Consider the following 27,791-nt stretch of genomic DNA (forward strand, 5'->3'; position numbering starts at 1 on the left):
ATGCCGGCCGCGCGCGTGGGGGCCGTGGCGCCCTGGTGGGTGCGGTGGCTGCACAGCGTCCCGCACCTCGACCTGCGCCTGCAGCCCGTCGACGGCACCTTCGAGCCCCGCGATGAGAGTTACCGGGAGGTGAGTCCGCGTCCCCCAGACCCGAGCCCGCCGGCGCCCCGAGTCCGCCGCCCCCCTCCCCGCTCCCCGGCTCTGCAGCGCCTCTCGGGAACCCCCCGGCCCCGCGCTCCCCGCCCCCCCGGCCCCGCGCGCCGGGGACGGGAAGCCGGGAGTTGGCGTGGGGGAGGGAGGGGCGCGGGGCGTCGGGGTCGGCGGCGCCGTCTACTCGGGGACCCCGACAATTCCTGCGCCGGAGCTGCGGGCGCCGGGGGACGCCCCGGTTTCCTTCTCCCGGGGCGGCGAGACGAGCCTCTCTCCCCGGCGCTGCCTGGAGAAGTTTGGGCAGAAACTGCGGGGTCCCGGGTGTCCGCGCCTCCCTCCCCCGGCCCCGGCGGGGGCTGCTCCGGGAGGCCGCGGGGCCGGGGGCGCGCGCGGCGGGGGGGAGGCAGGTGGCCCCGGGGGACCCTCTCCCACCCCGGCACTCTCGGGGCCCGGCCGCGGGGGTCTCGGCCTCCGGGCCAGTCCCTCGCCTCCCCTCGGCTCTCTCGCCCTGTTCCTGCCCTGCCGGCCCGGCCCGGGGGCTCCTGGCCCCACAGGACGTGCGCCCCAGCCCCCCCCAGACGGCACCGCAGGGTCCCAGCCTGCCCGGGTCTGGCGGAGCCCACTCGCTGCCATCTCGTGCCCAGCCCCGGACTTTGACCCCGGGCAGCGCCGCCGGCAGCGTCAGGTTCCCGGCTCCGGCCCCCTGTGGGGGGCTGGCGGGGCGGAGTGGGGCCTCTTGGGCGGCTGCTCTGGGAGTCAGCTGTCCTTCCCCATACCCCCCCTCCTGCTGGGCTGGGGGTCCTGCTCCGGCTGGGCGTGTGTGGACCCGGTGCCCGGAGCCTAATAATATCCCCTGCTGTCCTGAGGCTCCGGCCCGCAGATGGCGCCTGCCCTGCCCCGAGGAGGGGAGCATCAGGACCCCTTCCTGCCCATCAGGGAGAACAAACACACCATGGGGCCAAAGGAGGCTCAACTCCCTCCAGCCTGCCCGCCCCTCCCTCTCCCAGACCCGGCCTGTGGAAGTCCTGTTCCCGGAGAGCCTCCGGGGATGGCTCCAGGGGGCCGTCCGCTGATGAATGCCTGAGAAGAGGCGGATATGATTTCAGAGGCAGCTGTTTGGGGAGGGGGGGGGTGTCCCAGACCCTGTGCCCAGATCCTGTACCAGGGACATCTCCAACCGCAGTTTTTACGCCCAGTGGAGGAAGTCTGAATCGGCCGGGGAGTGAAGACCCCGTGTGGGGAGGGGTGGGCCCCCACCCTGGTGGCCCCGGTGACAGCACCTGTCTGGCCCCCGCAGCTGTGGCCCCTGGAGCAGAGCCTGCCCCGCCCTCAGTAGCAAGGAGAGGTGGCAGGTGAGCCCTAGAGACCCTGGCACACATGACTCCAGGGGCCTCGGAGGATGCCAGGGGGCAGCCCCTTCCCCTGGACCAGGGCTCCGGCCCCAGCCTCTCACCCTGACCTGAGGCCTGAGGGGGCTGGAAGTCTGCCTCTGCTGTTATTTCAAGCGCCTCCTATTGTGGTAAGTTCCCCTGTGGTTTGTCTCCCTCCACGTCCCTCTCCTCCTGAGCGGCAGTGCCAGGGCCAGAGGCTGCCGCAGACTGGGCACCTTCTGCCAGAGTCATCTCAGCTCTCAGCAAGCCTGACCCAGGACGAGCGCTGTGCCAGACGTGGGGTGCGCGTACCCCAGGCAGCCAGGACCTCTAGGCTCGGTGCCACCACAGCTGAGAAGCTGGAAGTCAGGCTCTGCCCCCCACTTGGAGTCCATTTTATCACTGACTGTGCCCCTGTGGCAGGTGCATACCCCGAGCCCCATGTCCCTCGCTGCAGGTACCAGAGGGGCTGGTCCATGTCGCGCTCCTGGTGCACAGAGGCCCCGTGGCAGGTCGCAGGGCCCCGTGACAGGATGGAATGAGTGGCTGGCTTTGAGGTTCAGCCTGGTGCCCCAAGCACGGTACCCCTGGAGTACAGAGGAAAGTGGTAGACACTGATCAGAGGAAACTGAAAACACAAGCAGGAAACACAAGTGCGGGCCTGTGGCCGTGTGCACACTTGCACGCACACACACACACACACACAAAAGGCTCTGGAGATGGAAATGGGCAGGCCCGAGGACAGCCGGGGGCAGAGGTCTAGGGGGGCAGGAGTCCCCATGGATGCCCATGAACTGGAATCTCCTGAGCCAGATCAGTTCCCAGACTATCCTGAGGAAGCCCGGCCCCCCCCCACTTGCTGGGGTGCTAGGGGGCAGTGGAAGGCCTCCCCACATACCCCAAGGGCTTGAGCTAGAGTCCTTGCTCAGGCGGCCCAAGCTCTGTCCTCAGGCTCCTGGGTAGGTCACCCTTGGGCTGGGAGAGGCAGACGAGATGGATCTAAGGGTGGAGGAAGGAGCCTGACCCTTCTGGGCCCCCAGCTCAGGTTGCCCCATGTGGCTGTGGCTGGCATGGCTGTGGCTGATGGGACTTTGTCCTGTGGGGAAGTGGTCAGACCCCTCCACCTGAGTCTTCTCACCTTTGCCAGGTGAGGGGTGGAGATGGGGAGGTGGGGACGAGCCCTTCAAAGAGCTCCTGAAAGGTCCTGATAAGCTAGTGGGCATAAAACATGTGGCCAGCGCCACTCTCCCTGCTGGGAAGAAGGGAACCCCACTGTCCAGGGGTCTATGGGTAGCGTTGGGGGCAACGCAAAGGGGCCTGACCTGCTGTGTCTCCAGAACAAGCTGCTTGGGTCCATCTGACCTGACCTGGGTGTCACCATCGCCGTCCACCCAGCCCCTCAAGGGGGGGGGCAGACACTGGTGAACAGCCCCCCAAGAGGCCTTGGTAAGCTCCAGGTGCCACACATGGCTCCTATCCCGCCTTTCCTGGCCCTGCACCCTGGGGCTGCCGTCCCAGGAACGCGCATGGAGCCTGGAGGAGAATCCCTCACCTTTCATGTTTAGGCAAGTATTTGCACGTGTTCACTTTGGGGGGCAGGCCTCATAGATTCCCTGGAGGGAGAGAGTTAGGGCTGGACCCAGAAGGAAGGGATCCCACACCCCACCCTGACTTGGGGGCAGGACTCTGGAGGGACAGCCGAGCAGGGAGCCCAGGCCCCAAGGTTGGGATGAGGAAGCCCCATTCATGCAGTCCGAACACTCACAGTCATCAGACCATCAGCTGCCCCCTCCCTGGGGTGGGGAGTGACCCTTCCCTCGCTGGGAAGGAGCCTCTCTCTCCCTCTGTCTGCTCTGCTCCCTCCCCCTGGGCTGGGCTGGCTCTTTCTCTAAATGTCTTTGGGGGTGAGGGGGCTCAGCCTGCTGCCCGCTCCCCCGCCCAGTACCCCCCCCCCGCACCCTCTGGGGGTACAGCCTAGGTTTTCCCAGAGTAAATGGGTCACCGCTGCCCACGCCCCCTGGCTTGGGTCCTGGCTTTGACCTGGGCTTTCTCCCCACAAAGTGACAAACCAGAACTAATTGAAGTCACTTTGATGAGGAGAGAGGCCGAGCCCGAGCTCTGATGTGGGCGCTGGGTGGGCGCTGGGCAGGTTGGTGGTGGCTGCGGGGCACCGGGAGGCTCGGGGAGGCCTGGGAAATTGTCTTTCTAGGCTCTGTCTGTCGGAGCAGGAGGGCTTGGAACTGGCTCCCTTGGGACTGGAGGTTCTGCGTCCTCCCCCACCCCCCTGGGTACTTGCAGTGTTAATTAGGAGCAAGAAAATAATTGCCTATTAGAGAGCTGGCAACACCAGCACGGCCTGCAACATGGCTCGCATTAGCTGTGCCGCCAGTCCTTCCCAGTCCTCCTGTCCCTCCTCGTCCCCCTGGCTGCCCCGTCCCTCCCTCCTCACCCCTCCCACCTCCTTGGGCCCTTCCCTGGGGAGAGCTTCAGGGTGAAAGGCCAACCAAGAGCCTGGAGTTTGGGTTTCCCCACCTCTGAGGCTGGGCCGGCCCCGCCAGGCCTTAACCTCGTGGCGGCCAGCTGCCCGACTTGGCGAGGCCCCAGCCCCGGGCCGGCTCCCAGGCCAGGAGACTGAGTTGGGAAAGTATGAAATGAGGAAGCCAGCCGCAGGGGCGAAGGCGGGGCTGCGGTTTGGAGAGATTGAAATGGCACCAACCCAGGTCTTGACCATTTCAGGGGGCCCTTCCTTGCTTGGTGGGGGCAGGGATGACAGTTGGTGGAGCCAGTGGGTTTTCTAGATTGAGAGGGGAACCTGCCAGAAAGCAGGCTGGAAGTCAAGGGCGGTTACAGGGCGGTCTGGATACTAACCAGCTCCAATCTATTCAAGAGGTTTGTGTGGGGTTTGTTACTTTTTTTTTGCATTAGCAGTAACTTACAGCAAAGTGCATACGCTGGGGCACACACCATATGTGACACCATCCCTAGTACACGCCTCCCCTGCCCCACACCCCACAGTGCTCCCAACAGTTGAGATCCCCTCCCAACAGTTGAGGCAGCTACTGTTCACACCTTGATTAGCACAGACACAGGCCTACTTACAGTCTCTTTGTGGCCTGTTTCCTTCAACATTACGTCGGTAGAGTCATCCATTGCTGCGTGTAGCAGCAGTTCACTTTTCACGGCTGCATAGTATTCCAGTCACCATTTTGGTCAATAACAGGCTGCGCATTTGACAATGTCCCAATAGGCTATTCCATCTAGTCTCGGTGTGCAGTAGGCTGTGCCATTTAGGTTTGTGTGATTACACTCGATGATGTTTGCACAAAGACAAAATTGCCCAATGAGGCATTTCTCAGAATGTGTCCTGGTCATTAAGCTCATGACTGTTAATACATTCTATATATACATACGTATATATCCATTATCTTATTGGTAGACACGTGTTTCTAGAGTTTGTCACTGCTGTGAACACTTTTATGTACCTCATGGGGGCACAAACTTTCCTTTCTATCAGGAGATAATCCAGCGTGGAATTGCTGGGTCGTGGGGTTCCCATGTTGGAGTGTTCGCACGTTGTGAAGGGGATCCCTGGGTTTTAGCAGAGAGGCCTCAAAGTGAGGCGGCAATGTCAAGTAGGAGGAAGGTTGTGCATCAGGCTCTGACGGCAAGGGACGCCGCCTGGAAAGTGAACACCTCTGTGGACACTACTGACGGGGGCACAGGTTGCGTGGGATCACCTCGAGATGCATGTTGGTTCCCATATTTAGGAGGGGCTGCACCCTGCGCTGTAACAAGCTCCCCAGAGAGCTCGGGCCTTGGGCCCAGGGCTGGTGAACTTCACTCTGACCTTACCACCGCCGAGCTTCTGGGGAGGGGCCGGGCCGGGCTGGACTGGGCAGGGGAGGCTCCTTTCTGCCCCCCCCACCAGGGCAGGGGCCGACGGGATCAGTCCAGGGACTGGCCCAGTGGCCCAGGTTGGGTTTCGAAGACTTCAGCAAGGCCATACCCCCCACTCCCGTCCCCGGGTTTCCCAGCTGCCTGGTCTTCCCTGCTGGGGGGTGGGGGCAGCTCCTGGCTGTGCCTGTGCTGTTGGCCCAGGTGCAGGTGAAAGCCGCACTCTAAGTCAAAGCCAAACGAGCCGAATCTCCTGGGCTGCCCCCGCTGCTCTGCCCATTTGTCCCCAAGGGTCAGAATCTGTGGGTCCAGGTAACTGACTGAGCAGCCTGACCCAGGGGTGCAGAGGCCAGACTGCGCAGGCCCAGTAGGAGCCCTCACCTCTGTGAGTCTGTGAGCCCCCAAATGGCCCACCTCTGATTTTCAGGGTGGTCTCCCCCTTAGACACAGCCTTTCTCCCCCTTAAGGACCAAGCGTCCTAACATCTCCCCCATTCTGCTGGTCGCAGAATGAAACGGCTCTGCTGGGGTTCTGAATGGGGAGCCCCCCCCCCACCCCGGGGCACGCGGGAAGCCTGCGGAGGCTGTCTGCTCAGGAGCCTGACTTAGAGCCAGGGCCGGCCTGGGCTGGCGGCCACAATCCTGGTGCCATCTGGTGTCATCTGGCGGAATCAGGAGATTAGAGGGTGGGGGGACGGGCCTCCTACAGACAGCAGCTCCCCTCACTGGACCCTGAGTTGCCCGGCCGGCCTGAAAGGCGCCCCCTCCCCCTTCAGAGTCCTGGGCTCTGCTGCGCCCTTGGCGCCTGGGGGCCAGCCGGCCCTTTCAGAGTTCACAGGAAGGGACCCCAGGCGCCTGTCCTGGCGTCCCCCCACAGCACGGAGCTGACTTCTTGTCTCTGGATGGACCCCAGGCCTAGCACAGGCTGGGAGGACGCAGACACTCCAGCCACCCCTTCCCTGTCCCGGCTCGGGATGTCCTGCCGGGCCCTGGCCGCTCCAGGCCTCGAGCTGCGCCGGCCCCTCCTGCCACGGCACTGGGGTGTCCCCGCCACTTCGGTCATTTGTCCCCGAGGATCAGAATCTGTGGGTCCTGGTAACTGACTGAGCAGCCGGACCCAGGGGCGCAGAGGCCAGCCCGCGCAGGCCCAGTGGGAGCCCTCACCTCTGTGAGTCTGTGAGCCCCCCAATGGCCTCCACAGGCTTCGACCCATATGGGGCTCCCCAGGTCTGGGACCTCACGCATGAGTAGTAAAGCGTCTCCTGACCTCACCATTCCTGAGTTCCCGCCTGCTCTTCCTCCGCCTGGGGAGGAGGCTGGAATTCGTTTCTCCAACACCCTCCCAGCGCCAGAGCACCAGCCAGAGAGGAGGGCAGGAGGACGGAGCACACACGCTGCTCAGCCCAGCGCTGTGGTGTTCGGGGCCCGAGGGCCAGGCTCCTGGGGTCCCGGGCCCAGGTGCTGACACCCGCCTCTCCCTCTGCAGTCGCTGCTGTTCCTGGCGCTGGTGGCTGCCGTGGGCCTGGGCGTCAACCTGCTCTTCCTGGCGGCTTACCTGGCCTGCACGCGCTGCTGCCGGCGGGACGAGACCAAGCAGCGTGACCCCTGCTGTGTCACCTGGACGGCTGTGGTGGCCGGGCTCGTCTGCTGGTGAGTGTCCCCGCCCCGCGCCCGACCACCCGTGTCTTGCCGGTGGCTGGCGCCGGGGCCCTCTGCCACCTGCCTCCCGGCGTGGCTCGTTGCTGCTGGCCACGTTCTCCTGTCCTGGGGGTGAATGCTGCCCCTTTCTTGCCAAGCGCGGGACTCAGATACCTGGGTGGTGTTGGGGATCACCCTAGTGTGCCCCCACCGGCCCTGGTGTGGGCTTGGCCGCCCCACAGGGGTTCGCTGAGCACTTTCCCAGCCGGCATTCCCGCACAGAGGGCCTCTCGGCTCGCCCTGTCCTTGCCCTCGCCCCACTGCCGCCCTGGGTCTCCGAGGCCGCATCAAGTCTCCTTCTTGGCCACATCAGTCTCCTCTCCCTGAAAGATCAATAGCTCTCAGCGCCCTCCGCCAGGGAGTCTTCGCTTGCGTGGTGAATTGGGGATTGATGGCCCTGAACGGACACTGCCCGGCCCATGCGCACCCCCCCCACCCGGGGCCTCCCGCCCCCCCGCGGTGTTGCTGTGTCACACACATGCCCGCTTGTCTTTCAGGAGTTCTCTCTTTTTCTTGTTTTCATATTGACGGAGATTTTCCCAAAGCTCAGGTCCGCCCTGAGCCTCTCCAAGGGGTAAAGCCCCCCATGGCTAAGTGTGGGATCCAACAGCAGGAGTCACCCCGCTGTCTCAGCAGCAGGGCGGGAGGTAGACAGGACACAGGGAGCCCGCGGTGAGGACACCGGGTTTAGCAAGGTGGGCAGGGAGAGGCAGGGAGAGGCAGGGGCAGGCAGGAAGTAGCAGGCCCTGTGAGTCATCCAAAGAAAGCCGCAGCGCTCGCTACAGAGGGAGCGCAGACTCTTCAAGGAACACTGCTCGTGACGTCAAGGAACACCGCTCGTGACGTCAATCAGCGGAATAGTAAGAATGACCGTGGAGGTCAATTCCATTAAGTCATGATCATGACCTGTCATGAAGGAAATCTCAGAAGAAAAGGAGAGCGTGTGGCATAGTCTACAAAATTCTTTGTGCCAGGCCGGAGGAAGCCAGCAGTCAGAAAAACAGGCACCGCTTTTGCAAGAGGTTCCTATATGTGTTTGATTTGAATCACTCCAAACATAGGAGGCCCCTGTAGGAAGGGAATTAGCCCAAGATTGGATGCCCTACCCCAGCGGGGCTTTCCTGAGTGCCAAGGGCACCCAGGTCCGTGGGACGAAGTGCTTACCTGGCACCGGTGGGGTGGGCGAGAGGAGATACTTCCAGGCAGAGGGAAGAGGAGGGTGTGCAAAGGCCTGTGGCTCACAGAGCATGTGAAGAACTGAACGAAGCCAGCATGGCTGGAGCAGAGAGCGGGTGAGGGGTTGGGGTGGGGTGCTGCGGGAGGTGGGGGTCAGCCGGAAGTGGAATGGAGCACGGAGGGCGTGTGCGTTGTGTGAGGAGGGAGGAGCCTCCTGGGAGCCAAGGCAGGGGCTCACAGACTGTTTGGGATTTAGGTCTCTACTCGAAGGACAGCAGGAGCCACTGCAAACGGGGTCAACGAGTCAGGCCTGAGCAGAAACCAGGACAGAGGGACTTAACTCTGTGATGCACGGGCAAGATGGAGAGCAGGCTGTCAGGTGGCCTGGTGGAGCGCCCGGGGCTGGCACCAGGGCAAGTGTGTGTACGTGTGTGTGTGTGTCTGACTGACGGGGAGTTGAGGGGGGAGGAGCTGCTGAGGCTCGCTCGCTGGCTCTGGCCTGGGAACCTGGGGCTATGTGATCCCCAAGGCGGAGGCGCTGGCAGAGAGGAAGCGGCAGCTTGGCTTCATGCAGGTTGAGGTTAAGGTGCCGTTGACACATGCAAGAGGCAGTGTTGGGGTGCCCGTGGAAACCAAGATGGGGGTTAAGATTTATTTATGCAAACAAGAATGGGGTACAGGCCAGAGGTGTGGGGGGTGAGAGGATTCACCAGAGACAGAGTGGGGAGCAGAACAGGCAGACTGACTGAAATCCACTGCTGAGGGGAGCAGCGGGGAGACAGGAGAGGTCTGCTATGCCATGTGGGTAGCTTCCTGGCCGGGGAGCAGTGGCTGCAGAGAGCTTCATAGGTTGCGTCTTAACCCCTTGCACCACCAGGGAGGCCCCAGATAGGATTTAGAAACTCACATTGCGGGGGGCATTCGAGCAGACAGTGCAATGGTGTGGGCGCCACAGACCCAGGTGGGATCTGCCAAAGCAAGCAGAGCGGGGGGAAAGTGGGCCCAGGACCAGGCCTTGGCGAGCACAGCAGAGGGTCAAGAAAGCGTGGCGTGGGTGGGGGACAAGTCTGCAGAGGGTGGGAGCTGCACTGGCCAGTGCAGAGGGCACGGGAGGGCGAGGCCGGTGGCCACTGTGCCCGGAGCCCCAGCTCGGACTGGAGCCAGGCGGAGAGAGGCAGGAGTGGGGGGGAGGGGGGGTTGGGAGAGGGAACCAGAAAAGAGAGGCCAGGGGAGGGGTCAAGGAAAAGGGGTGTCGTGAGGCTAGAGTAGGAGGGAGACCTCAAGTCCTGCTCTGATAAGGAGGATCCCCAAGAAGAGGGAGACTGAACTTGTAGAAGAAAGTAGCAGTAAGAGGTCCCAGGAAGGTAAAAGAGATTTGGGGAGAGGTCCTTGTGCTCCTCTCTTTGGGTACAGTGCATCAGATTTGGGGGGAAGTGCAGTGTCACCCCACTGGGCGCATCTCTTCCCTCCAGCAGAATAGCCCATCGGGACCCAGGACACCAGGGGGGAGCGAGCCCCTCAGGCAGCCGGGCGAGCTGGTCTGGGAAGGCCATAGGCCAGCGCACTGCCCCCCCCCCCATAAATCCAGAAAGGAGAGCCCCCTCTAGAACACCCCATTCTCGAAAATGGGGAAGGGAGGTTAGAAGGCGGGAGCCTCGTTTCATGTTGAATCCCCAGAAAGTGCTGGATCAGGACTCCGACAGCTGGAAGAGAAAGGGAGAAACACAAGGAGCAGCCGCGGGCGTCTCTTGGAGTCTCCCAGCATCTTTTTTAATCGAGTTACTCAGCCGAGGCTGCTGGGAACACGGTGCTTAATGCACAGATGTGTCTGCTGGACATCGAGCCCGTTCCTCACGGCGTCCCTGTGGGTGCCGTGGACAAGAGCGGACGGATGACAGCAGCGAAGGGGGTCTTGGCTGAATCCAGAGGACACTGACTTCCCAGGGGCACGCCGAAGTGTGGGAAAGCGTGTGTGCGTGTGTGCACACCTCCCAGGTAGCATCTTGGGACTCGACCATGTCGATTCAACGGCCAGCGTGGGACCTGGTCCCTGCACAGGTGACCCTGCCCTGGCCAACACTAGGGACCCAGGGCCCCCTGAGGGAGGTTCCTATACCAGCCTCCCGGGGAGCCCAGTCTAGGGCCCGTCCTGGGTTTTTTGTTTTTTTTTTTAAGTATAAACATAAGCTCGTGTCCATGTATCTTTTACCCAAAAGTTTATGTTTCAGATGAAAACTCGGGAGACCACTTTCCCAGCTCTGCAGATAGCCCCCCGAGGCGCGGGGCCGATAAGCCAGGATGGATGGTGGAGGCGAGATTTGGGATGATTTGTTCAGACTGGAATGTTGGACTAAAACCAAGTAGATGAAATTTCACAGGGATTGATTTCAAGTTCTGCTTTTGGTTAAAAAATCAACTCATCTATAGGAAGGAGGAGAGACTGTAGCAGCAATTCCCTGCAGAAATGTGGGGGTGGGTGGGTGTGAAGACCACGGCATGGGAAGGGTTGGGGGGCTAGTGAGGGGCTGGGGCACAGCTTCTCTGTACCTGGAGCTGGTGGGACGGCCTGGGCCTGGGTGGTTCAGACTGTGGTTGCCAAGGGTCAAGGGAAGGGAAGGAAGCATAGGTGGGGCACAAGGTTTTTAGAGAAAATTGCGTGACCCTATAAAGGGGGGTGCCTGTGGGACATGTGTCCAAGCCCACAGAGAGCACACCAGCTGGTGTCTTCCCTAATGTCCACCACAGGCCTGGGGTGACAGTGACGAGTTAGTGCAGCTTCAGCCACTGTCACGGGTGTCCCACGCTGGTGGGGGCTGTTGATCATGGGGAGACCATGTGTATGGGGGGGCAGGGGTGTGGATGGGAACTGTCTTTTCCATTCAATTTTGCGGTGAACTTAAAACTGCTCTAAAAAATAGCCTACTAAAAAAAACCTCCTTGGGGGTCCCCTCTGACTGTCTTGCTGTAGTGCGGCGGTGGGTGTTGGCTTCTATGGCAACAGCGAGACGAATGATGGGGTGTACCAGCTGCTCTACGCCCTGGACAACGCGAACCACACCTTCTCCGGGACAGACGCGCTGGTAAGACAGCTGGCCGGCCGGGCACCCTGAGGTCATGTGCTCAGAACAAGGGCCCCACTCACATCCAGCCAACTCCATGCCGGGGGGGTGGGGGGGGGGCTGGACTCCCCTTTAGGCTCCAGTTGGCCCTACCAGGAGCAAGCAGGCGATTTCTGCTCCCCTCCCCAGGCAGGGGGAGCGACAGGGACAGAGCGGGGAACAAGAACACTGAACGGGGCCAGGGGGGTGCGGGCAGATCTAGGGTCCATCCCAGGCCTGGTCAGGGGAACTGACCACTTTCTCATTTGCCCAGGGAGACCTGAACATTTCGAATCACCCACTATTTTCCTTATTCCCCGAGTGCTGCGTATAGTGTACTGCAGGTTCTGGCAGATGGCAAGGGGGAAACATTCTTCAAAGCAGTGGGGCGTCCTGGGTGGGGGCCCCGGCTCTGGCTTCAGGGAGTCGTGACTCCAGCCGGGCCTCAGGGTGAAGGATCGTGCTGGGCTGACCGGGAACAGCTGCTCTGCCGGGCCTCTCGCCCGAGGCACAGAGACGGGGCACTAGGGGTTCCCAGACCCTCCCTGTGCCTTCCCTGTAAGTTAGCCCCAGGACAACCCCAGCACCCCAAGGAGCCAGGCTCCAGGGAAACTTCAGGGAAACCAACCTTTGGACATCCACTGGGCTCCGACCTTGTCCCCAGCAGAGGAGGGACTTCAGCAAACTGCGCTCCCGTTTATGAGAGGAGCCTCATCCCCAGCTGCCTGGCCCCTCTGTGCACCGTCCCGGAGGCTGAGCTGTCTGCACACTAGACCAGGACACGCTGCTGGGGCGGGTGGTGGCTGGGATGGGAGAGGCTAGGGACAGCCTCGGGGTGCCAGGCACGGCCTGACCAGCACATTGAGCCCTGGGAATGGCCTGGCTACTGCCCTCTAGGCTCTGCCTCCCTCACATCCTGCACCCTCCAGTTCTAGAACTCCCCCAAGAACGACGACAGCCCAAAGGAGCACCCCCTGTCCTGGGGTCCAGGAGCCATGACCTTGTCACTGGCTTGTGACTTCCCAGGGCATTTACATTCAAGGCCTAACCCCCCTCCCGGCCCCTATGAGACGTGTGGGAAGGTGAGCTGGGAACGACCCCAAGCTGGGCCCATCCACCCCAGGCCAGGACTGCTCCAGGGTCCGGGGTGGACATTTCCAGAAAGACAGCCCCACCTCTCTAAATTCCCCGTGGGCGCTGCTCATCCTCTCCACATGTCTGAGAGTGACCGCCGAGTCCCAGGCTTCCATGAGGGTCCAGCCAGCCCGGTGCTGCCTCCCTCCCGGGACTGCCCTCTCCAGCTGGGGGCCGGCACGGGCAGCTTTCTCTGGGTGGAAAGGCCAAGTTCTGGGCCAGTCAGGGCCCGGGAGGCTGGTTTGGGCCACGGCTCGGAGTGGGCACCAGCATTCCCAGTCCCCAGGACTCCAGGAGGGGCAGCTCATCACAGAGGGCTCCCCAGACCCAAGAGGTGAAGGCCGAGTATCGGGCAAATGATGCAGATAAGACCAAGTCCAGGAAAGTGCTGGTAATCTTCAAAGTGCCCATCAAATGGGGCTGGCTGTGATAATGAGCGCCATTATTATAATGACTGTAATCGTGTATATTACTATAATCGTGGTTATATTGCTGTAACCATGAAGGAGAGCGGAGGCCTGGATTGCTGGGGGCAGGGGAAGGTGGGACTCGGGGGCCAGGTTAGATGACTCAGACCTGGGCCACAGCCAGGTGGACCCTCCCAGCTCCCCTTTTCTGGCCCAGAAGCCCCAGGCCTATGTCTTCCACCCTGAGAGAAGCAGGTGCCCGGGGAGGTGGGGCTCAGCAGGCCTGACGGGCCTCTGCACCAGCTGCTTGCTCAGACTTGGGGCCAGAAACGTCCTTTGGGAGTGCCAGTGAGTCCAATCCCTGGACCCCATCTGGGCCCCAGTGAAGGAGTCCTGAGCTCCAGTGGCTCACTCAGCCGACCAGGCACTCCCCTAAGTGTGGGCTCAGCTGGAAATAAGGGCCTTGTGCTTACAGCCCCGTGAGTTCCATCCAGGGCCACTGGGCTCAAAAACCTAAGGGCACAGGAAGCTGGTGTTCCTGCCCCAGGCCTGGAGGCTCGTGGGTTAGGGAGCAGGATCAGAACCCAGAACCTCGGCCCTTGTCCTTCCCTTCAGGGAGCTAGAAGTCGGCTGTGGCTCCACCCTTCTGGCTCTGGGCCTTTTTCCCTTCTAGCAAACCTCATTCTTCCCAGAGGTTTTCAAACTTGAGCTTGCATCAGAATCCCCAGGAGGGCTTGATAAACACTGATTGCTGGCCCCACCCGAGTTTATGATTCTCTGGGTCTGGGGTGGGGCCAAGAATTTGCATTTGTAATGAGTTCCCAGCTGCTCTGCGGACCTGGCCTGGGACCACACCCCATCACTGATCACCCTTCAGCTTCCACCCCCTCTCCCAGCTCCTGCCCCATCCCAGCCTGGGGGCTGAGCCTTGGGCTCTTCTCTGGAACTCCCTCCCGGCTTCCCTGCAGGGAGCGCCCTACCTAACCTCTGAGGACCTGGGGGCCACAGGTGTTTACTGTTTTGTTTTAAGGAGGGACTTAGGAAATAGGAACTTTAGGGAAGGAGAAAAGGGGGTTTTATAGAAGACGTTTAGAGATGGTTTTTAATGGCCCCTTGCGCTCAGGTTTGGTTAACAGAGCATAGGAATACAAAAGTACCCCTGGGCAGGGGGTGCCTCCTGTGCCCAAGGTCGCTAAGCACTGGTACACGAAGCACTTGTACAGTGATCTCACTGAACTGGAAAGGAACGCGTCCGAGTGATGCTCAGTTACTGGATTTCCGTTGATGTGTGTTTTCCGTGCGAAGCTACAAGCTGCCAGTCTGTCAGGGGTCTGTCTGGGCTCTGGCATCCCCGAGTCCTTCACCAGCTTGTAAGAAACAGGAACAAACCAGAAAACAGAGCGAGCCACTGACGCTGAAAATAACAAAATGAAACAAAGAGCCATTCTGTCCTCGGAAAGCAGGAACAGGGTGCAGAGCAGCTGGGACGGCCACCAGGCGCTGCCAGGTCCCCCTGACGCAGGGCGCCAGGTCCCTTATCTAACCCGCCTCGTGGCTGAGCTGGCGCTGTGGGAGCACCTGCCCCTCTGGGTCATGTTTATCTTCCGTGCAGGCCTGGGGGAGCTGAAGGTTGCCCGGGTATCAGTGCGCATGCATGCACAGACACGCGCGCACACACACACACACCCCACCTTCCAGCCAGGGGTGCTTGTTGATTTCACATGGCAATTCAGAACTACCAGGCTCTTGCTCCTGACTGCCAACACACAGGCGCAGAGCAGACTTTAGGGGACTCGAGGCGACACCCGGGCCCTGGGGGCCCCTGGTCTGAGCTGCTTGAAAGTGCTTTCCCATACTGAGTCCTGTGTGAGCTCCTAGTTGCAAAGTCAGGGGCAGTCACCGCCACGGACCCTCCCTGTCTGCCCTCGAATAGACAGTTGCTTCCTTCAGGGCCCCCAAGCTTGGGCCCAGGGCGCAGAGCCAGCCCATCCACCTGGTGGACAGGCGTCCAGGCCAGCCCTGAGCAGCCCCGAGTGCCTGACCGGCTCCCGGGAGGCAGCTGGGGTCTGTGTGTTATTTCCCAGTCCAGGGCTCCATGTCGCTCAGGCGCAGGGCGCTGGAGCTGCTGCTAGCGGGACAGCAAGGCCTCCTCTTCCAAGGCGTGGAGTAGTCATGTAGTGGGTAGAAGTGAGGTCGCAACGGAGGGACTCCCCGCTTTCAGCCTTGCATTCCTCGCTCTGCAAGTGAATTCATGATGCAAAGCATCTAAAGGAAGAGAATCTTGTACTCTCTTGTCTGTTCCCCAACTGCCTCGCCACTGCACTGAGCTCAGCTCCTGGTCAGCTCCTGGCCGAGTCCCATCGGGCCCTGCCCCCTGGTGGGAGGACATGCGGCGGCCGGGGGCCTCTGTTCTGTCCTGTGGGCAGAAGCTGGGGGGCAGCATGGTCCCCAGGCCCAGCCGAGCAGCGCGGCTGGCAGACTTCTCCAGACTGAGACTCAGGAGCCTCCTCCCACTGCAGGCCAGTCTCACCCTCGGGCCCCTCCGTAGGTGTCCGAAACCACCCGGACAGTGAAGGTGGACCTGGAGCGGCACCTGGCCCGGCTCAACGAGATCCTAGCCTCCGAGAAGGACTATATCCAGACTCTCAAGTTCATGCAGCAGATGGCGGCCAACATCGCGGTCCAGCTGACCGTCGTGCCTGAGTGGAAGGAGGTCACCGAGGTGCTGACTGAGCTGGTCACGAAGACGGACCAAGTGGAGTACTACAGGTGAGGGGCCGGGGCGGGGGGACACCCCTCCTCCATCCCCGCCTGTGCACTGGGGCCCCGTGGGGGATGTGCCTCTGGAAGCCGTTATCTGAAATCAGAGGATATGAGAGCTTTCGGGGCGGGGGGCCTTGGGGGTGGAGCGTGTGTAATAGTTCCCTGCATCTCTGGCCTCGGCACCCAGGGCAGGGCGGTGGGAGGCGGCGGCCTCTCTGCCTGCACAGAGCCTCTCCAACTGTGACTTCTTAGCAAGCCAGAGACACCCCCAGCCTCACAAGTGTAGCGCCTGAGTGAAGGGGGGCCAGGGGCACCCCCACGCTCACTTAGATGTGCACACTCATATCTGTGTCACCTAACCTCTGGGGTCCTTGCCTTGAATCTCCCCAGCTTTCCTGTTTCCATCCTAGGTGGGCACTGGACACAGGGGAGCAGGGGGACTGCCCCCCGACTCCCAGTGCAGGGTCATTTAAGGGGGCGTCTGGGAGGCTTCCCGCCCAGGGGCCGACCACCCTTGCTGTGCACCCTGGTGCTGGTGCACCTGGCAGGGAGGCAGCGCTGGGGTACGGTGGATAAATGAGCTGTGAAGAGCAACTATCAGGTCTTTGCATCCCCACCTCCCCATGCTGGCTCCACTTCCAGCAGTTAGCACAGATCAGGGGCTTTCCCCCAAAGTTCAAGTCATTTATTCTGGCTTTCTGGGGACATTTCCCTTTGTGAGAAAGCCCCACCTCAGGCCCAACCAAGTGCGAGTCCAGAGAAACCCTCCCTGTCGGCCGCCAGGGTGGGGGCTCCAGGGCGGTGGCGGGGGAGCCTGGCCGAGGACCCTGGGCTCTGGACCCGCTCCCCTCTGCAGCCTGTCTCCCCCGCGCCTCCTTCTAGAGTGTCACAGACACTCGGGGTGGGAGAGCCTCTCTCCACGTCCCTGAGCTGGACACTCACATGCCAAAGTGCTGTTCTTCGGGCGAGAGGAACAAGCTGTGATGCTAAGGACTGGCTGTGACCTGTGGCCCGGACTGCAGCCTCCGCTTAGTCCTGTGACAGCAGAGCCACTCCTTGTCTGAGGCCTAAAATCTTTTTGTCCTGGGTGGGCCGTGTTGCAGGGGAAGGTAGAAAGTGGGTGTCCATTTTGACCCTGCCGCCCATCCCCTCTGAGGGTGACAAGTACGTTCACTCAAGGTCCTTGCGGACGCCGTGATGCTCCCGTGGGTGGAATGGGTCAGGGTTAACATAGCAGAGGCGCTTATTTTCAAGGTAATTCATTCAAAATGGAGGGACGGCTGATGGCCGCTGCATAACCTCTATGTCAATGTGGGCAGCCGGGGGCGTCCCCAGGCCCTCCATCCCCAAACCTCACCTTGCTTTAGTCCCAGGCTGCCCTGTGGCTCCCGGAAACTGAAGCCCCTTCTGGCCTGGCCCTCGTCTTGTTGGCTGGCTTCTCCCAGCCGCTGCCCTGGATCCCAGACCTTCCTCATTGACCTAACCAGTCTTAGGAGTTGGGGTTCCTTGCTTAGACTCCCCATCTTTGCTTTCCAGATGGCTCTAGAGCATAGTCATCTAGCTAAGCAAATAATACTTTAGCACTTTGCTGCAAGGCCTGGCTAAGCATTGGAAGCCATAAAAAGCCAGCAGACCACCAATGGGAGAGGCTGCTGCGGGTCTAGCTGTGGGAGCTCAGCGCAGAGGCCGGACGTGGGAGGAGCTGTGGGCCGGAGGGCCAGAGCCAAGTTCTTGGCTAGAAACACATCCCTGGCCATCCTCCGGCTCCTCTGGGAGGACACAGCGCCCTGCAGAGCTCTTTTCAGGAACTCCTCCTGGAGGCAGAGGGAAAGCTCCCTGCCGTGGAGCCACCATCAGAAGCAAGCCTCGCTTCCTGCTGATGCCCAGAGGGGGGTGGGAAGGAACAAGAAAGCTTTGGGGACAAAACATGAACCCAGGATTTTGAGAGGTGTCTGGGACTGGGTATCTCTTACAGGAAGGCCACAAGACTCGGAGGATCCGGAACTCCTGGGCCAGGCTTACCAGCCCAGGGCCTCGGTTTTTCCATCTGTCTGATGGGTCCCCACTCTTGGTGATCCCTGAGGTTCTTTGCAGCTCTAACCCCACTTCTAAGGAAACTGGCTCCTTGGTAGGCTCTGCAGTTGTCCAGAACCCCCCACTCCATTCCTGGGAACCATAGAGACCCACAGTAGGCCCACCCAGCCCTGCGCAGAGAGTCAAAGATTTTACCTGCACCCCTTTGAGGGCATTAAACCTTCATTCACCAGGGTGGAGAGAACCTCAGCTGGCTGCCAGGTGGCAACCGACGGACTCTTCACACACCCTCACCCCATCCCCAGCCCCTTTGTCACTTTCTTCCAGCTCTGCCCGCTCCCACACTCCAGACTCCTCCTTACCATTTTCTGGTGTTGGTGGAGAAAACCATGCTAGGAGGAATTTGAATTGAATTTATTTGGCTCTTGTATCAAGGGAGAGTGATGCTTGCACTTCCCCCTCAGAAGCGGGAGATGTCCCCGGGCCCCCTCCCTCTGCCCAGGCCCTGCACTGCTCAGGCTGGTTCCTGAGTGCAGGGAGAACAGAAACGGCTGCTCGGTGAGGTGGGTGCTGAGTTGTGAGCTGAGTTGTGAGCATGCCCAGGGGCCTTCCCGGGAGGGAGAGGACAGAGGCTGGGGATCTTCCCAACGGCCTTGGCCTCCAGGCCTTCCGGTTCCCCAGCCTGCGCTGTGGAGAAACAGGAAAGCCCAGACTTCAGGGCCCGGCTGCCCGGCCTCGTGACCCTGTGTGCTCAGCGAGCATTTCCTCCTCGCCCGAGCTTGGTGGGCCTGCTGGGCCGAGGGTCCGGCTTCCTGTACAGGTGTGGGAAGCCAGGCTCAAAAGGGTGGGGCAGCCAGCCATGGGCTGCCTCCCAGCTGCAAGTGGGGTGCAGCCCCCCCAGAGCCCCTGGGCCGGCCCCCCTCACACACACCAGGTCCCTCTTGTCTTGCGTGCTTAGCTGCTGATGTGCAGTGAGGGGCCGCGGAAGGAATAGCTCGTTACCACAAAGGGTCCGGCAACTTTGGGGCTGCTGTTCAGGCCTCCTCCCTCTAAAGAGCCCTCCTCCCTCTGTCCCCCACCTCCCCACCCATCCAGGTGGCTGTCCTACCTCCTGCTCTTCGTCCTGGACCTGGTCATCTGCTTCCTGGCCTGCCTGGGCCTGGCCAAGCGCTCCCGGTGTCTCCTGGCCTCGTGAGTAGCCCAGCTGTGGGGAAGAGCAGGTGGGGGGCAGTGCCACCAGCAGACATGTCCCCCCATGTGCGTGTCCCCGCCCCTCTGCTGAGCAGCAGAAGAAACAGTCCAAACATTAGAGCCTCCAGCCTTCACTCCCGGCTCCCCTTAGCTTGCTGTGTCCTGTGTTCCCTGGCCCGCCCCACCCCCAGACCTGAGCTCCAGGCCTCAGGCTCGGTCAGGCCAATGTTAGGGCAGGGGCCGGGCTGCGAGAGACTCGAGCGCCGGGGTCAAGAGCAAGGGTGCTGGAGGTCGGCGAGGTGACTGGGTCTCAGGATACCCGCCTGCCAGACCCCACGGGCACCTGCCTCTCTCCCAGGGCGCTGTGCTGCGGGCTGCTGGCCCTGATCCTCTGCTGGACGTCCCTGGCCGCCGACAGCGCCGCAGCCGTGGTGAGTTGGCCGTGGGGGGGGAGCCTGACCAAGACAATTATTCTGGTGCCCAGAGCCCTCCGGGCCGAACCAGCTTCCGATTGTGGCTCCTAACCTGGACCCCAGAATCTCAGAACCGAGGGACTTGGATCATGTGCCCCAGCCCCTCGCCCCTCAGATGGGCACATGGAGGAAGGGAGCGCCATGCCCACGGCCACGAGGCACTGAGGCGCAGAGCCAGATGAGACCAGACGCCCGGTCCCGGCCCCTCCCTGCTGCCCGTGGAAAAACAGCCTGTTCTGCCTGGAGACGGCTCTCTGGGTGTGAACTAAACTGGGTCGACGGGGAGGGGGCTCTCGGGTCTGATGCTCGGGCTGGAGCGCTGCCCCCCCCCCCCAGCTTCGGTGCACACTCCCCGGGCCGTCAGGGTGCCTGGAGGGGGGCAGGGCGCGGGGCTGTCCGCTGGCATTCCAGCCTGTCCCCTCCGGCTGCTCTCGCGTGCCTGAAGCCCAGCGGTGTGTGTTTCTGCGTCAGGTGCCTAGGTGGGCAAACACACGAGCTGTCGGTCTCTTTGGTCTCCAGCAGCCCCGCGCCAGAACTCAGCTGTGCGCATGAGCCCTTCATTCACGCAGCTGGCGTTTTCAGCTCATGGCGAGGGATGCAAAACCCATTGCCACCACGCGTCAACTGTGAAGTGCCAGTGTGCTGTGTTGGGGGGCAGAGGGACGGGGAGCAGAGGGGGAGACAGACTTACCAGGAGGTTCCAGGGCAGCCCTAGTTGACTCAAGGACCTCAGACTAGGGTGTGAGCCGTATCTATTCTGCCCTGGCCCTCTGGGGATAAAAGGGTGGTGTGCGCCCCTGACCCCTCTGCTGCCCCAGCCCTCTCCCTTCCCAAGCTCATGCCTCGCCCAGTGAGGTGGGGTGGACCCACAGGATGCAGCCCACAGGATGCAGGGACCCTGGTCCTGGGCTGCTGGGCTCACAGCGGCCTGCAGCAGAGCTTGCTCGGAAGGGGAGCCGGTTCCTCCCCGCCACTCTGCAGCTGTCCCTTGGCAAGAGGGAGACCTGGGCGGGAGGACCCAGGTCAGAAGCATCCTGAGCTGGGAGCAGGAGCTGACTTGGGGGGAGAGGAGGGAGGGCAGGGGTGCTGGCCAGGGCAGTGCACAGGCGGCGGCTTTCCCTGCTGTCCCTCTCTGGAAGCTGGGACAGCATCCCGCAGGCCACCAGGCGCTCCCTTTGGGAGACAGCTCCCTCCCAGTGGGGCTGTGCCCTCTGCCCTGGCTTGGGGTTGCCTGAAAACAGAGGCCTCTAATCTCCCAGCTGAGTGCCCTGGAATGCAGTGAGCCAGAGAGAAAGGCTGCTTCCCTAATTCCTTTAGTCAGGCCCTTGTGCAAGAGACAGAGTGTGAATAGGCCTTTGAGGAGGCTGGAGATGCTCCTGCATTTTAATGGGAGGCAGGGAGGGGGCCCCCAGGAGAGGGGGTGCTGTCAAAGGCCATTGTGGGAGCTTTTGTGTGGCCTGTGCTGTCCCTGCTTCTGGGAGGCCTGTGTTTGTGTTTTTGGTGGGTTTTTTGAGGGCCCTGGGGCCAGAGCCTGGTGGCGCCACCCCCACTTCCCTGCCCCAGAAAGGACTTTGATGAGGAAGGTGCGGGAACCCTGGGAATCTGCTGGGATGACGATGGAGAGGGTGGGAGTTTGGGAAGCTGAGCTCTGGCTTGGGGCACTGTCCTGAGCCTCCTGCAACAACCCCCCCACCCCACCCCACCCCCCGGCCCCCTGCCCCAGTGGTCAGAGGCCGAAGGCAGAGGTGAGGGCTGAGGAGGAGGGGGGAGAGGAAGCACCCATGAGGAACAGAGGTGGAGAGTAGATTCTGGGAGAAGAGAGAGGGGAGGGGCCCGGCTCTGTGGCAACAGGTGTTGTGTCCGTCCTTAAGGTGAAGAGCGTGTAGGGGCAGGACTGGACACGGTGCAGGTTTTCTGATCCAGCAGACCGGGTAAAGGAGGAGTCAGAGTCCTCAGTGGGTTTTTGCAGGTCTTTTATTGGGGTTCACCAGGCATATGGCAGGCAGGGGTGCTGGGGGGCCGGGAGGCTGGCAGGCCTCCCAGCCCCCAGCAAGTCTTCACTCTATCTGGGCTCTCCGGCCTTCTCTGCTTCTCTCTCGGCTTCTGTTCATTCTCGGCTTCTCTTTCGGCTTCTGCTGGCGTCCCGTGACGCCGCCCTTAAAAGCCCAGTCTCAGCCCAGGTGAATCCCATCTACCTCGGCCCACACCCTATTCCAGGTGCCCGCCATCAGGCATGCATTCAGGGCCGCAAGGATCCGTCATCTGCCCTGATGGCGGGAGGCCAGAAAAGCCTGACACTTTTCCTTACCCTATAGAGTGTTTCTTCTCCACGTCACAGATGAGGCAGCTCAAAGGAGTTATGGGCCTGGGGGTGGGAGGGCAGAGCCAGGATCCATCCTGGGGAGACCGGCCCCTGACTGCATGCCTGGCCGCAGGTGCCCCCCACCTCCCAGGCCAGGTGTCCTCACTTTCCTCCCTGCCTCCCATCTCCCTCCGGCTCAGGGCACCAGTGACTTCTGTGCGGCTCCCGACACCTTCCTCCTGAACATCACGGAGGGCCACGTCAGCGCAGGTAACCGGCTCTGGGTATCCGGGCTCTCGGCCTCTGCTGTGCCCTGCTTCCCTGTATTGGTCCTGCAGTCGCCAGACCCCTCCCACGCCCAGACTTGAGGTCCAGCCGGGCCTCTGATGCCTTAGGACCTACATGCTTCGGGACGGGAGGAGGCCAGGCCAGGCCTCTGCTGATGGCTGGGAGCCTGGGCACCTGCGAGCCCTCTGATGCCCGTGTCTTTCCCTGGCAGCGGTGACCCGTTACTACCTGTACTGCAGTCAGAGCACGAGCAGCCCCTTCCAGCAGGTACAGCCCGCCCGGGCCAGCCCCACCCTGCCCACAGCCCCTTGTCTGCCCGCTGCGTCCTGCTCCCCAGTGCCGACAAGTGGGGCGGAGGAGAGGGGCCACCCCGTTTCACAGTCGTCCTCTGGATCAGTGGGTCTGGGGTGGCCCGAGGTTCCCCATCTCTCCCAAGCTCCCAGGGAAGCCGATGCTGCTGGTCCGGGGACCACGTGCCGGCCGCCCGTGGCAGGAAGCAGGAGCTGCTGGGGCTCTCAGGAAGCCCACGGGAGGAGGGGCCATCTGCAGGGACTCTGCTGCCACTGCAGCCGGAAGAGGGGGTGCGGGGGCGCAGGCCCAGGCACTGTGGGGACGCCTGGGCAGTCACAGCTCACTGGGTCTCTCCCGGCCCAGGCACTGACCATCTTCCAGCGCTCACTGACCGCCATCCAGGTCCAGGTGGCAGGACTGCTGCGGTTCGCCGTGCCCCTGTTCCCCACGGCAGAGGTAGGGCAGCGCCTCTGCTGCAGGAGGGGGAGCCCCCGCTGGTGGACCCTGCCACCCTGGTGCTGGGGGACCCGCCCCTCACCCAAACCCCTCCCCACCCCCCCGCTCTCCTGGGCCTCCTTCCTCTGCTTTCAAGGCCTCTGCGTGAGCTGAGCCTGTGTTTGGGTTTCGCGCAAGCCTCCCCTGCCGTGGCTCATGCTGTGTCTAGCTTCATGTTTGCCTCTTCCTTCCACTCCAGAATGATCTGCTCGCCATGCAGCTCCTGTTGAACTCCTCAGAGTCCAGCCTGCACCAGCTCACGGCCTTGCTGGATTGCCGGGGGCTGCACAAGGTGCTGGGGCGGGGCACGGAGGGCGGGAGGAGCCCCCCACAGACCGCCTTTTCCCAGAGAGAAGCCAGTAGAGGCAAGGGGTGGGCTGCAGGCACTCCAGGCCAGGAACGGGCGGAAGCCAGACAATGGGCAGGCAGAGGAGGTGCCTGGCTGCTGCTTCTCCCCAGTAGCCAAGACAGGGAGACCTAGTGGAAGGGGTCGGGGGCCGGAGGAGGCGGGATCAGGTTAGCCCTGGACCACTGGTGGGCCTGACCTATGTGGGGGAGGCTGTGCCCCAGGGCCAGGCTCCCAGTCATCTGGTCAACCCATCGCTCTTCCTAAGTGGACCTCATTGCGAGGGTGATCCCCCAGGAACTTGGAATGCCGGGCACTGATTCAGGGACACAGTAGGATATGAGCCCCTCTCCCAAAGCAGCAAGCTGGGCTGTGGGCAGCTTTCACATCCCGTATGGATTTAGAGCAAACCGTTGTCACAGCGACCCCGGCCGCCATTCCATACCTAATATCGATTATATAGCCATAAAGCAGCTCCCTGAGGATTCCGGAACTGGCGAGTCCAGGGCTTGGGTTTTGGGCCCTGACAGTCTGGCTTCAGAGCTGAGAACACGGGGCTGTCCTGGTGCCCTCTACCTCCCCAGCCATGTCCCCAGCAAGTCCCAGCGAGGGCATGGCCAACAGTATCCTGAATCATCCACCTGCCTCTCCCTCCGTAACGGCCATGCTCCTGCTGCCCTGGGGGTCAGCCATGGCCTCCTAACTGGTCCCCACTTTCTCTTGCCCTCCCCTTACCACCCATGGCCTTCTACACACAGCCCCAAGCACACTGGATCACACCCCTGCCACCCCCACACCCTCGATAACATGCAAGTCCCTGGCCTGGCCTGAAAGGCCCAGCGTGATGGGCACCATCTCAGCCCCTTTCTTTTTCTTCCCTGAGCTTGCCCAGCTTGTACCCGGTGCTTCACCTCTCGAGGTGAGCTCCGCTCCTCCTTGCCATCCTGACCCCAGAATAAAAGCCCTGTGCTCTCACCTCCCTCACCCGCAGCCTTGCTTGTCTTGTTCAGAGATGACCCTCTCATGCCAGCGCATAGTAGGTGCTTAGCAAGTGTTGGTAGAGTGACCCCAAAGTCCCGCTTTGGAGCGTGGACCCTCACAGCTGCATGTGGTGCTTGGAATGGAGCGGGTAGGAGGTCCCAGGTCAGAGACCAACTCAGACCCCAGCCTGCCCCTGTGTCCCCCCAACTGCCTGTCCCCTTCCTCCAGGACTACCTGGATGCCCTCACTGGCATCTGCTATGATGGCATTGAAGGCTTGCTCTACCTCGGCCTCTTTTCCCTCCTGGCTGCCCTGGCCTTCTCCATCATGATCTGTGCAGGACCCCGGGCCTGGAAGAGCTTTACCACCAGGTGGGCTCCCCAGTGGGGAGGGACTTCCAGGGGTGTGGGGCAGGTGGGAGAGCTGAGAGCTGGTAACCTGGGGTGGACGGGGTGGGGCAGGGGCAGGCATTCACCAGGGAGCAGGTGCCTTTCTACAGAGGCCTCCCTGAGAGTCAACGGACCTCCTAAAAAATGGTTCTGAGGGTCCAGGCAGGGACAGAACAGAGTAGGGTGACAGCCATCATGTCACAGCCTGGCATCTCTTACCTGTCCTCTCTCCACAAGATTTTTCAGTCCTGGGAGGGGTGCCCCAGGGGCTGTCAGGAAGGGTAAATTGTGACCCTGTTATCAGCAAACCTTTCTTCTCATTGAGGAGGTCAACAGAGGAAATCAGACAAGAGGATGCATGGTGGGCTTCCTGGAGGAGGTGGCTGTGACTTGGGAAGTGGCAGTCTGCAAGAGGCAGGGCCATGTTTTAGAGAACACTCAAGCCAAGGGAGAGTCCGGCAAGGAAAATGATTGGGGAGCAGCAGGGCACCCTGCCCGAGAGAAGCCCCACCCTTCACCACCTGTCCTTGCCTCCTATCATTTTAGGGACAGAGACTATGATGACATCGACGATGACGACCCCTTCAACCCACAGGCCCGGCGCATTGCCACGCACATGCCTCCTCGGGGGCCTCTCCGCAGCTTCTGCAGCTACAGCAGTGGCCTGGGCAGCCAGACCAGCCTGCAGCCCCCAGCCCAGACCATCTCCAACGCCCCTGTCTCGGAGTACATGTAGGCAGACCCCCCCCCACTCACCCTCTGCACCGGACTGGGCAGCCCTCCTCCTCCTCCTGGCCCTGGGGGCTGTGTCTGCAGCCAGCACCTTTGGGGCCAGAGTGCCAGGTCGGGGAAGGCCTTGGTATCCCACAGCAGCCCCAGGGTCCTTGGCGGGAAGGTCCTCCTGCCTTTGGCTGGAGTCCCCTGGATGAGTTCCTGCTGCTGGCCCTGCTGCCTCATCTGCCACCTCCCCTGGGGCTCCTGGAGCGCTGGCCTTCTGGCCCTGCCCACACTCCCTCACGCTGTCAAGATCCACCGCCGCCCCCCACCCCCCGCGCACTTGGCCTTCCTGAGCTCTCCTCTCTGCCCCCCAGGAACCAAGCCTTGCTCTTCGGTGGGAACCCCCGCTACGAGAATGTGCCGCTCATCGGAAGAGGCTCCCCCCCTCCCACGGTAACCTGTGCTTCCAAGGCCAAGTCCTGGCTACAGCCCTTGTTGGGGAAATAATTCAAGACCAAACTTGCCAACCCAATGCCCATCCAGCAAGGCAGAAAAATGAAAGTTTTGTTACCGACCGAGCCAGGCCCGTGGCCCGTGGCCAGCAGCTGCTAGAGACATCGCAGGCCCCAGGGAAACCCCCCTCGTGGAAGGTCACTGGCCAATGCTGTCCTCAAGGAGGACACTAGTACACTAGCCCATCCTCAGTCCACCTAACTGGGGTGACATCAGGATTGGTGAAGTGCCATGGACGTGGGGTGCCGTGCTCCCCCGAGAGGGTTTCCAGGCCATGAGAAACCCTCCTGCGTGGGAAGACTCGCGAGAGCCTTACTTACAAGTGCCTTTAAAGGGTTGTACCCACAAAGGGGATGGAAACCATTGGCAATAATTAGTTTTCTAGAAGAAATGACCTAAGAGCAGGAGGGCGCTCTCCTTTTCTGCTCCAGGGAATTTTTTACTTTTCGTGATGTTTACCCTGCACCCTAGACTGGAGGGTGGGGGGGTCTGTGCCCCCACCTCACGCCAGGGAACCTAGACGCAGCATCAGGACGGGAGCCTGGGGTGTGATGGGGGCAGGTTGAGAAGAGAGGGCATCTTATCCCAGAGGCGCGTGGGCGACTCCAGAGCTCTAGCAGGGAGACGAGCTGCAGGTGAGACACACGGTCAAGGACACAGTCCCCACCCCAGGTGTCGCCAGCCCCGGGAGCCCTGCCAGCCAGCTCAATCTGGAAAAGCTGCTCCAAGGGCAGGGTCTCAGCCCTGAGTCCACACCCCCATCACAGAGGAGGCATTACACCCAGGCTGCTTGGTCCATCCTGTTTCTGACTCAGAAAATCTCAGGCGGGGCCCAGGGGTTGGCATCGCTGATGCGTTCCCAGGAAAAGCTGATTCCCACTCTGGGAGCTCTGGGTCTGGGCAGCCGACTGGAGCCCCTGGGCGTACAACAGGACAGATGTTTGCAGCTGGACCCTCTTGCAGGGTCCTGCATTCTGGGGTGTTAGCAGCACCCCTGACTTCACCCACTCATGCCAATAGCACTCCACCCCCCAGATATGACAACCCAAAATGCTCCAGATGTGGACAAATGTCCCTGGGGGGCGAAATCGCCCTTGGTGAGAAGCCCTTTTAATGCCTTGGCCTCTATCCCTCCCTTACCATCACCCCACCAAATTCGGCATCCAGGCCCCCTGGTGTGAGCGGCCAGGACCCGATGCTGAGACTTCCCCCGGGCCAGGAGGCAACAGCTGGCTTTTTAAAACGCCTTATTTTATGTATGTTGAGCTCCTCTTACATCACCAACCACAAAAACATACCAGTGGGCCTCCGGAGTTTTTAAACCCCCCAGCTGTTTCTCATGGGCACCCCAGTTTGCTAAACACTGCATCAGGAAGTCCTGCCTGCTTTAACCGGTCACTTCATCCTCTCACTTAATTGCTGAGCGCTCTCAGGCCCATTTTGCAGGTGAGGAAACAGGGCTCAGAGAGGTCAGAGGACCTCGGCCAGGGGCTTGGTAAGATGCATGGCTGGGATTTGAACCTGGGTCTCTGGGCCTTGGGCCTGCACCCCCTGCCTGTGGCGAGGTCGGCTCCCACACGTGTGGCGGCCCCTGGCTCTGTGCCCTGCCGTGGATGGGCCGCCGGGTGGAGGGAGGTGGCTGGTCTCTGTGTGTCTTGCTCGTGACCCCAGCTGGAGGTGTTCACCATGGCGCCGGCCCGAGCCACTCGCGTGTCCTGTCCCCACACGGCCCGGTGACCAAAACGCGGTGCCGCGACCCAGTTCCCCTCCCGGAGAGTTGCCGCACCTTGGCGTGTGCGTGTCCGGTGGCATCGGTAGCCTGGTGTGACTGTGCCTGACTGTCCCTCTCCCACAGTACTCGCCCAGCATGCGGGCCACCTACCTGTCCGTGGCGGACGAGCACCTGCGGCACTACGGGAGCGAGTTTCCGGCCTAACACCTGCGGCGGTTCCTGCCCCTCCAGCCATTTGCGTTTCTGGTTACTGCAACTACAAGCACCTTTCTCTCCCGGACCCCGCGGGCGTCGGAGGCCACCTGCAGCGCGGCGGGACTGAAGCCTCCTGCTGCTGCAGGGTGGCGGCT

At 61.8% G+C, this 27,791-nt stretch overlaps 1 protein-coding gene across 1 annotated transcript; it reads left to right on the forward strand.

Annotated features, from left to right (window-relative positions):
• Positions 1-27,791, forward strand: TTYH2 (tweety family member 2; the record flags this gene model as incomplete). Its single annotated transcript, XM_084238912.1, has 14 exons — positions 1-129; positions 6,900-7,063; positions 11,256-11,367; positions 15,475-15,695; positions 18,819-18,914; positions 19,273-19,345; positions 21,890-21,959; positions 22,189-22,244; positions 22,632-22,724; positions 22,963-23,055; positions 24,319-24,461; positions 25,026-25,211; positions 25,571-25,649; positions 27,565-27,791. 14 exons carry the CDS (start codon positions 1-3, stop codon positions 27,643-27,645), a joined length of 1,596 nt encoding a protein of 531 aa, XP_084095038.1. The 3' UTR covers positions 27,646-27,791.

Source organism: Talpa europaea (genome assembly GCF_964194135.1).
Source record: "Talpa europaea genome assembly, chromosome: 7".
Lineage (NCBI taxonomy): Eukaryota > Metazoa > Chordata > Mammalia > Eulipotyphla > Talpidae > Talpa > Talpa europaea.